This window comes from Rhinopithecus bieti, unplaced genomic scaffold (genome assembly GCF_001698545.2).
Source record: "Rhinopithecus bieti isolate Rb0 unplaced genomic scaffold, ASM169854v2 scaffold_3878, whole genome shotgun sequence".
In the NCBI taxonomy this organism is placed as follows: Eukaryota; Metazoa; Chordata; class Mammalia; order Primates; family Cercopithecidae; genus Rhinopithecus; species Rhinopithecus bieti.
The window spans coordinates 956610-967964 of NW_016805059.1; the positions used below are offsets into that span (position 1 = coordinate 956610).

The 11355-nt window shown below is 33.6% G+C and overlaps 1 protein-coding gene across 1 annotated transcript in view; it reads right to left on the reverse strand.

Annotated features, from left to right (window-relative positions):
- GLRB (glycine receptor beta) overlaps positions 1–11355 on the reverse strand; it is a 93656-nt gene that overhangs the window by 36882 nt on the left and 45419 nt on the right. The window contains exon 3 of the mRNA XM_017871025.1: positions 10796–10871. Coding sequence (XP_017726514.1) covers positions 10796–10871 — 76 coding nt within the window. The remainder of the gene's footprint in view (positions 1–10795; positions 10872–11355) is intronic.

Here is an 11355-nt window from a genome sequence, read left to right on the forward strand (position 1 = left end):
TCCTTTGTAGGGACATGGATGCAGCTGGAAACCATCATTCTTAGCAAGCGGTCCCAAGAACTGAAAACCAAAAACCGCATGTTCTCACTCATAGGTGGGAATTGAACAATGAGATCACTTGGACTCGGGAAGGGGAACATCACACACTGGAGCCTATCATGGGGAGGGGGGCGGGGAGAGGGATTGCATTGGGAGTTATACATGATATAAATAATGAATTGATGGGTGCTGACGAGTTGATGGGTGCAGCACACCAACATGGCACAAGTATACATATGTAACAAACCTGCACGTTATGCACATGTACCCTAGAACTTAAAGTATAATAATAATAAAAAAAAAATTAAAAAAAAAAAAGAACATAGGGTCCATATCCTCAGGAAGTGATGATTCAACAAGTCATGAAACCATTGGTAAAGACCCTAAGGGATGTAAGAACAAAGCAATACTTGTTGAGAGAATAAATGATCACGTCAGACACCAGGGATCAGGAAAGGCTGTAGAACATAAATCTGGTGAGGTTCCCAAAGAGTAAAACTTTGATAGGTGTTGGGTGACATGTGGGAAAAGCAGAATAAAGACAGAGGCAAAAAGATACCACTTCGTAATCTGTTTCATCAACAATACAAAAGAATGATTAAATATCAAGATAGAGAAAACGGCCCAAACAATTCAAGATCATCACTAAACAGGGACCAAGCAAGAGACAGTGGAAAGGTAGAAGTCAAAACCAAGGCCAAGAAATATATAAAGAACTCTTGAAACTCAACCATCAGAAAACAAACAACTCAATTTAAAAATGCCCAAAAGACCTGAACAGATACTACCCAAAGAATATAAACAGATGGCAAATAAGCATATGAAAAGATGTTCAACATCCTATGACATCAGGGAAACGCAAATTAAAACAACAATCAGATACCACTACACGCCTTTTTGAATGGCCAAAATCCAGAACGGTGACAATAACAAACGCTGGCAAGGATGTGGAGAAAGTGGAAAAAACTCATTCACTCTTGATAAAAATGAAAAACTGTTCAGCCACTTTGGAGACAGTTAGTGGTTTCTTTTTTTTTTTTTTTTTTTTTTTTTGAGAAGGAGTCTTGCTCTGTCACCCAGGCTGGAGTGCAGTGAGCTGAGGCCGCCACCATGCCTGGCTAGGTTTTTGTATTTTTTTTTAGTTGAGACGGGGTTTCACCGTGTTAGCCAGGATGGTCCCGATCTCCTGACCTCGTGATCCACCCGTTTCGGCCTCCCAAAGTGCTGGGATTACAGGTTTGAGCCACCGCGCCCGGCCAGTTAGTGGTTTCTTACAAAACGAAATATACTTTTACCATATGATCCAGCAATCACACACTTGGTATTCGCCCAAAAGAGCTGAAAACATGTCAGCACAAAACGCTTCTCTTGGATGTTTACTGTAGCTTTATTCATAATTGATGAAAATGTCATTCGGTAGATAAATGGGTAAGTAAACTGTGGTACATTCAGACAACGGAATATTATTCAGTGCTAAAAAGAACTGAACTATCAAGCCATGAAAAGATACGGTGAAACATTAAATGCATATCACGGAGTGAAAGAAGCCAATCTGAAAAGGCTACATAATGTACGATTCCAATTATCTGACATTCTGGAAAAGGCAAAACTATGGAGACAGTAAAAAGATTAGTGATGCCAGAATTTAGAGAGGAGAAAGGGATCAACAGGCAAAGCACAGATGATTTTTAGGGCAGTGAAACTCTCCTGTAAGATACTATAATGGTGAATCTTTATCATTATACATTTGGCAAAATCCACAGAATGTTCTAAACTAGGGATGAAACCTAATATCAAAGATAAACTTTGGAGGATAATGTCTAATTATGTTTTATAACAAATGTAGCAATTTTGTGTGTTTATCCATTCATTTACTAAATGACATTTTTGTCAATTACCAATAAAGCTACAATAAAGTCTACAGTGAGTCTACTTTTAAAAGTGAATGAAAAAAATACCATAAACAAAATCAAAGTTAAGAAATACAAGATTAAGAAAAAAAATCCAAAATTTTAAGGCAAAAATATTGTTTGTTCTTTCAATATCACACTAAAACAATGTCTAACAAGCCCACCTTAATGCATGTGATTCTCCAGGACAATGTAACTTTGAATTGCTACTTTCTATTGATTAGGGTTGTGACTATAAAATTAGATAACTTTTTAAAAATTGATGTTACGAATGATTTCTGTCTTGTAGAAAAAAATTCCCCAAGACTATGCCTATACGTCTCTTTCAGCATTATTTCTTTCACAGCAGTCTCTTGAATTCTTCCTTGAATCAGCTTCACATGCTGTTGGTTCCTTTATTAGTGTATCAAATAAATCATTGATATGTCTTCACTATAAGTCTGTCTTAAACTTTTAAAAATTACTTTCCTCAAAGAGCTAAACACAGAATTTCTATGATTCAGCAATTCCAATCCTAGGTATATATCCCCAAAAATTGAAAGCAGACACTCCAAAGAATACATTTGTACACTCATGTTCATAGCAACATTATTTACAGTAGCCAAAAGGTGAAAATAACCCATTTCCATTAACAGATATGTACATGCACACACAATGGAATATTATTTGGCCACAAAAAAGGAATGAAATTCTGACACGTTACAACATGCATGAACCTTCAAAACATTACCAAAAAATATCAAGACTAAGAATAGGTTTGTTAAAAATTATTAGTTAGAGCAGGAATACACAACAAAACAAAACAAGAAACAAAAATACCTGGGAGGTAAGCACTTAGAGGACTGGCTAGAAGACCAAAAAAGAAAAAAATCCTAAGAATGTGATTTTGCAAAACCAAAAGAACAAAAGCTTTGTGATGGTCAACAGCAGTAAGTACCACTGAAGGTCAAGTACAAAAACAAACAAACAAACAAACAAAAAACACTGACTACTTTCAGCAAATGAGGAAGCCACTGAAGATTGTAGCAAAACATTTTGGTACAGTGGTATATCAAAAACAAAATTGCAGGGGATTAAGGAGTGAATGGAAGACAAAGTCCTCTTCTATATAAGATGGGGATAAAAATCATACACTCACAACATAAGAGTTTTAGGAAGAATTCAGTGAGATGCTATATGCAAAGTACATGAACTGCACCTAGAGATACTAGGTGCCAAAAAACTTTTTCATTTTATTAGGAAATATCCTTTATGTTGTTGTTATTCCTTTGTAATGCTTGTAGAGTGCTTAATATGCTTTTTTTGCTTCAAAAAATTCTGCATATAGTGTAACATATTTGGATTTCTCTGTACTGAGATGATCTACCTACAATTGCTTTGAAGAGTCATTCACCTCTAGATCTCAAATCTCAACACAGTGCTAACATACATTTTTTACCGTCTCCTAAACTCTTCTTCTTGCTTTAAGCTGCACCATTGTAACCTCAATACGCCACAAAAAAAAGCTCAAATGGGTCTCTACTTACTCCAATTATTATTATTTTAAATAGAATTGCATCAGAGTCGTATTCCAATGAGCATCACCAAAACTGGAAATTGCCTATTTCATTGGTTCATTCAATGTATCATCCTGATTATTATGTCTTATTTCATTTTGAAGCTGCTTCAAAGATGCTTTTCTATTAGTTATGAGGTCATATTAATATTATGATTCAACACAAGTTCCAGCAATCTTATGTATCTTTAAGAATATTCAGGCCGGGCGCGGTGGCTCAAGCCGTGTAGTCCCAGCACTTTGGGAGGCGAGGCGGGCGGATCACAAGGTCAGGAGGTCGAGACCATCCTGGCTAACACAGTGAAACCCCGTCTCACCTTAAAAATACAAAAAAATTAGCCGGGCGAGATGGCGGCGCCTGGTAGTCCCACTACTTCCGGGAGGACTGAGGCAGGAGAATGGGCGTGGACCGGGAGGCGGAGCTTGCCAGTGAGCTGAGATCCGCCACTGCACTCCAGCCTGGCGACAGAGCGAGACTCCGTCTCAAAAAAAAAAAAAAAAACAAAAAAAAAGAATATTTCAAATCTTTACAATTTAATAGTTTGGGTTGAACATTCATTAAAAGATAAAAGCTCATTAGTTCTATGCTTTGGTTAGTGTTTTATGAGTATTTTCAAATAATTACTAGTTGTTGGCATTTCAAATGCTTTATATGAAGATAACCATCTTTGAAAACTATTTTCATTTTCAATTATTTAATCACAGTAATTATAGCTCTAGCATTTATTTTGCAAGAAACAAATTCCCATCAGAAACAGACTTCTTTTATGAGTGGGAAATTACTTCATTGCTTTTAAAGTACTTGGTGACAAATACTACTCATTGTTCATTTCAAATAGCACACTATTCATCATTATCTGGAAACACGGATGGCCTCCAAAAACTTTTAGAACCAATTAACACCCAAATTAAACTATTTCTTCAAGTCAATACAACATTTCACAGCAAGACGCTATAATCAGTTAAGTTTCATAAATGATATTTTAATATTAAGAACTGTTTATATTTTGTAATGTTGTTAGAATAGTTCACATATGTAATCTTTAATTCATTTGTTTTATTTTCATTATGGCAAAAATTAGCATTCAAATAAACAAAAGAGATCAGCTCTTATAGCATCTGGCAGCATTATAATTAAAGTCCTGTCAATAGGACTATTAAAAGGCTGGTTTGAAAAGGATTTAAAATTTAGCTTCTAGTCAGGTTAAAATTTCATATAAGAATTACAAGTTAACAGAATGCCTGTAAAAGCTCTTAGATTATATATTAGTGATTTTCTCAATATATCATTTTCCAAGGTTTTTAGTTAAAGATTCTTCAGTAACTCCTTATGGATAATTAATTTTTCTAGATCTATACCCATGGTTCATTTCTATTAGGAGTGCCTGCTAGGTGGTGGCATGGTGCCACACTACACAGGAAACCCCATAAAGAATAGCAATCTGCTGAGTCTGGGTATAAGAAGCATCCAATACACTTCTATTAAATACAGGAATGACGAAATGCCTTCTGTATCATGTTGACAGCTCAGTTCAGCAAGTTTTCTAGCATTCTTCATACCATTAGTTTAACTTTTTTCATACCCATTAATAAAAATAACCAAATTACTGGAAAGAGAAAACAAAACTTGGACATTTTTCATCTTTCTTCAATGCCTAATACAGTACTCTTACTTGTGAAATTTAATCACCAATGCTTCCAAATAATATAGCTTGAAGAAAAAAGGTAATGTTGAAAGTATTCATAATAAATTGTTTGGTTTCATGTACATACACTAAAAGGGGTAACTTTGACATAGAAAAGGAATAAAGTATATTTTAACTACTAAAACATATATATATATATATAAAGTACATCCTTAATAGAATTAACCTTAATGAGTGAGAGGTTTAAGTAATTACTCAATAAAATACAACTGATTAGTATGGCATTTTCATATATGGAAAAAGTTATGCTATAATCAGATAATCCTTCAGCTTGACTTGGGAGGAAGTTAAATACAATCAGATAAATCTCTAGAAGAATTCAGAAGAAAAAAATACTAATAAATGCTCATCAGCATATGTACTAGTTTCCAATTGCCACTGTCACGAAATTAACAAAAACAGTGGCTTAAAGCACCACAAATTTAGTATCTTACAGTTCTGTAGCTTAGAAGACCAAAATCATGTTCACTGAGCTGAAGTCAAGTGTTCCGTCTGAAGGGCTGGTTCCTTTGAAGCGTCTGAGGAAAGAACCTGTTTCCTTGGCTTCTTCAGCTTCTGGAGGTCACCTGCATTCCTTGAGTCATGACCCCTTCCTTGCATGACTACCGCTTCATGCTTCCTGCATCCTACTACCACTGACCCTAATCTTGCTGTCTCTGTCTTACAAGAATGCTAGCAATTACACTGGCTCAACTTGAAGAAACTGGGATAGTTGCCCCCGATCTCCAAATATTTAATTTAATCACATCTGAAATGTCCCTTTTATCATATAAAACAGCATATCCACAGGTTTGAAAAGGATATAAAATTTAGCCTCTAGTGAGATTAGAAATTTCATATAAGGATTGTGATTACCGGTGATTAGGACATGAACATCTTTAGGGGCTTATTATTCAGCCAACAACATTCAGCTATTATTCATCCTGAAGATGAATAACATGAGAAAAATAAATATGAAATCAGTTTAATGTTTATGATTTTACATCTAAGATGTAAAATCTACTAAGATGTGAAACAAAAAATGGGATAAATATGTCTAATATTATTCTACAACAAATTCCATTATACTATAATACATGCTTTAAAACAACAAAAACAAAATATAAAGAATAGTAAACTAAGGCAAGTTTTAAGGAAAGCATTTTAAATTGAAATATAAAAATATATAAAATAAAATTGTTTTAAAACAACAAAGATGAGTAATTGCCAAGAACTAGAATCAAGCATTTTTAGTGGATCCCAAATATGATGTTTTTTTTCTTGACAGTCACAGCTGTGTTTCCCAAAAGGAGTTGCAATCTATTATTAAAATAAACAAAAAGTCATGGAACAAAAAGGCGTAGAAAGTCTGGCAGGATCATGAATTATAGTGCAATAATAATTCAATATAATTACAAAGCATGCCTAAACTAAAGAAAGAAAATGGATTGTATAAACAGGCTTTCATTTCCATGAAAGAGCTCTTATGTATTTCTGATAATGCAAAGTGTCAGTGTATAGATTATGACAATACACCATCCCAGTTTTCCCCACGTAAGTTCAAGAGTTCACATTTTCAATTATGAAAATCCTGCTGATTAAAGTCAAAGTTAGGAACGGAATGGAAACTCAACAAATATTGTAAGGATAACTGTAGAACAGATGTCACCTAGCCCCTGACAAATCATTCTTCTCACTGTTTTGAATGCTCTTATTTCAGCTCTTACAAGCAGTAGTACATAAACTGATGGAACTAGAACTGATTGTTCCAGGAACTTCAAATTGGGATGATAACATTTATTTGATGATTTTGGTGACGCTAGTGTTTATGCTGGTAAATACCACTTATAGTATTGATAAGTATACCTTACAAAAATATAAGGTAGCAAAATACAAACGAGCACACAGACATAAGAAATAGGAACTATAAAGCTTCACAATGAGGCCATAAAACAGGCTGAAGACAAAGCATACAACCACAGAGATATGGAAGAGCTTAAGGTTTATTAATATGGCTGTAATTTTTCCTCCACTACACAATTATAGTTTATGAATAATGTGAGATGACTTCTAGTTTAGCCAGCAACATTCAGCATCTAAATTTAGAGAAAACAAAAAGCAGAAAGAATTTTTTTTCGAGTAGAATTGGTTAAACTTTCCTGACAATAACATTAATGCCAATAACCTTGCTTGCTTCTTTCTTTGATAATCAACATTATCCACTGATGAAATGGGCTGCCCCTCTTCCTTTAAAAGTTGCCCTCCATCTTTCTGACACCTGACTTGTGGCTATTCATGTTATATCTACTCCCAGGCTCTGTGTTTTGCATTGTGCTTTCTTTAATAAGCACTACCGGCTGAAGCAGAATGGTTTAAACTTCAGAGGAAAGTACAGGGCAATACTGAAGCTTTTTAAATGTTAAGACTTCCTTTGGCACGATCTCAGCTCACTGCAACCTCCACTTCCTGGATTCAAGTGATTCTCCAGCCTCAGCCTCCCAAGTTGGCAAGATCTCAGCTCACTGCAACCTCCACTTCCTGGATTCAAGTGATTCTCCAGCCTCAGCCTCCCAAGTAGCTGGGATTACTGGTGCGCATCACCATGCCTGGCTAATTTTTTTTTTTTTTTTTTTTTTTTGTATTTTTAGTACAGACGGGGTTCACAGTGTTGGCTAGGCTGGTCTTGTACTCCTGACCTCAAGTGATCCACCTGCCTAGACTTCCCAAGTTGCTGGGATTACAGGCATGAGCCACTGTGCCCAGCCAAGACTTCCTTTATTTTTGTTAGTTTTGAAGAAGTGTCCTCTCATGATATAACTCCTGTCCAGACATGAATACCCTTTTGGGTTATGCTTTTCAGTCATCACTATTATTTTCTGATCATTGTTTATAACAAATTATGAAGAATAAGTGTTGCCTACTTCTTTTTCCTTTGGAAGATATTTTAATGTTACTCATATAATAACTTATGCTTTCCTAACTATTAAGCAACAAGGTAATAGAGCATTTGCCTTGAGAAGACTGAGCAAATATATAAAATACAACCGTAAAATGATGTATGTGTACAATTCTACTTTATAAGGGTATATAAAATAAATATTGCTGGAAGCAAAAAAGAATAATTATGATAAAATGGAATTTTACATCTATTTAATGAGTATAGTTCTGATCTTAAACGTTTAGGCTATGTCTGGTCAATATAAAGTGAAGGGCAGATTGGTTTTCATCCAGGCTATATGATCAAAGAAATAACAAATATAAATAATTTGACTCTTTTAGATAAAGGTTTCCAAAGTTTTCAAAATTACACTCTGTAGTAATGACATTATTCAGTCTGTTATTAAGACATCTAAATGCTCAACATTAGTCTACTGTTTAAATTTGTTCCACCAACCATTTTACTTAACTAAGCAAAGAGCAAATTTATTTGTTCATTTATTCATTCACTATTAGCTAATATAAAAAATATTTATTTATGTGTTCATTATTTATTGAGTGACTAATGTCTTCTGTATTTTATGGAAAACGAAGAAGTAGAATACATTATTGCTAACTTTATGAGTTTTATAGTCGATTAGAGAATAAAAGAAATACATACAAAAATAATTTAATTACAGTATAGAAGCTATTAAACAGGCGAATAATAGAGATGAAAAACCTAGATTGAAAAGAGTGCACAAAGTGAGTGAGAACAGCCATAAAAATTTCTGTTTAGAAGATAAGAGAAGAAGGTCAAGAACAAAAAGCAAGGGCAAAGACCCCACGGTGAGAATGTATCGAATATGGTGCCAAGGGTAAGTTCTTCTTGGCTAACTACTGGGATGGGTCTGTGCACAAGAGTGAGAGGATATAATATTAGAAATGATGAAATATTTTACCATAATCATCAAAACTCTGTAAAAAATTATTTAAATATTGCATGTTCCCTGGTATTTTCAACTCAATATAATCAAGTAACTACTAATGAGACCTACCAGAATTCCTTCCTGATATTTGGAAGGAATTCAGTATTTATTACAAAATAGACACATTAATGATACCTACTGAGCTATGACATATGCAAAAGAGAAAAAAGATCCTTGCATTATCTGACCTAACCCTCTCTTGGATCTGATCAGAGAGGCATGCAAGATAAAGAGTGGGGGTGTTTCCTATAGGATGTAATAGCTTGATAGCTGTGTTTCAGTATTAGTGTGGTGGTGTCATGCTAGATAACCAGGGTGCATAACAGGGTGTGGAGTCAAATAGATTCCTGAAAAGTTTTACCTTGAGAAAATGATATACCTCACTCTTGGAAAGTGAAGTACATAGATAGATTAACCACATTTTCAGTTAATGAGTGCTATACTGTCTCGAGTCATATATAGTAGTTTATATTTTATTTCAGAAAGGTCTCCTAGTGATTTATCATGCATGTCTATGTTATTTAAATGATGTAAAAAGTCACTGGAAGTGAATTTTGGACATAATCCCCAAATCTTTTAAATAATTACCTAAAATATCTACACGTTGTCCATTATCCAGCTTAACGATATACTTCTACAAATAAATAACACTCACATCACAATTAAAATATAAAATAGGTGTCATTAATTAAATGTAATATACAATTGCTTTTATACTATGCTATCCTGCTGCTACTAGGAATAATGGAGTAAATATTTGAAGTAATTATTTTACTAGTCTGAGATGGTCTCAGGAAAATTAGACTGTACTTTTGCCATTCTTACTAGGCTTGCAATCAAAGTCTTATATTATTATTTAATAAAATATAAGTATCTCCCAAAAATACAGGAAAAAATCCTTAGGTCTTCTTTCTTCCACCTGAAGTATTATTTCACTGTGTGGTTTGTCAAAAATAACACAAATTTAATATTCTAAAACCTTAACAAGCAAACAGACTTTATCGAACGGCTTTTAAAAGGCTTAGGAAATCTACTATTATTTTATCAAAAACTTTGTCCCAAAAGTCCAACTTATCATGGACAACAGCCAAACCTCTCTCGAACCTCTTTCCTATTCCTTTCAAGACACGAGTCTGCTTGTCACTCCTTCCTAGTCTTCTCCTGCCTTTTCCCGCCCTTTCATCTTGCTGAGCCATCCTTTCAAGACGTTCACATTGCCCTATCTTATGAAAATCAATTTTCTTATTTGCTTCTTACAATTCTCTGCTCTACATATCACAAAATGAACATAACAGATAAAACAAGGATTCTCCTCAGAAAACTGGAAGAAAAAAACTTGAATACTTAAAACATTTTTTAATGTTCCAACACATAAGCATATTGAAAAACAAAAACTGCTGCCCAAGAGTCTTCATGGCATAAATCCTTTCTCCAGGTTGTATCCAATCACAGCTTTTCAGGGGGAATACATCAACTCTTTTAAGTCTGTAAGTTTGAATGCAACATTAAAACTAAACTTGAATTGCAAAATTATTTGGGTAACTGAAATCACTGATTTAACAAAATCTAGAAATGTGGATATTTTATACTAGGAAATGGCAGGCATGTTTTGAGTTGCTCCTTATTTTTCAGTTTTTATGTTACTTCACTATCTCCTCTATTGAAATATTTGACAAAATATTAAATTAATTACAATCTTACCATTGTTGTTTCTTGAATGGATCCAAAACTGTTAATAAAAATGTTGACTACTACATCAACAGGAATGCCTATGAATAAAAATTAAGAATATATTTACTAGCTGTAAAAAGCTTGGTCAGAGTTATCATAGTTTTTTGGTTTATACATTTAATTATCATATTTTTTCCACTTCATATGGAATGCAAAATCTATGGTCTCAGTATAACATATTCATAATTACTATTAACTTATTTTTTCTAAATAGGAATCATAACACAAATAAAAAATGAGTTCAATTGTATTTTATAATGTTCTTTTGTTTCAGGAAGAATTATGTCTTAAATTGTAGAGACTCTGCAAAATACATTTACCTTTAAATCTTTTTTTAAATTGCCCTAATACATTTACTTTAAGGAACTAAAAATTATTCTTTAAAAATCATTTTGAAAACAGGGTTTAATTTTTTTGCATTTTTCTAATTAGTTCAAATTCTTACTTTAATAGATAAAACAGTATTCAATAAATTTTACTTATAATTATTACATTTTAATTTTTAATTCATGAAAATGTAAAGCTAATTG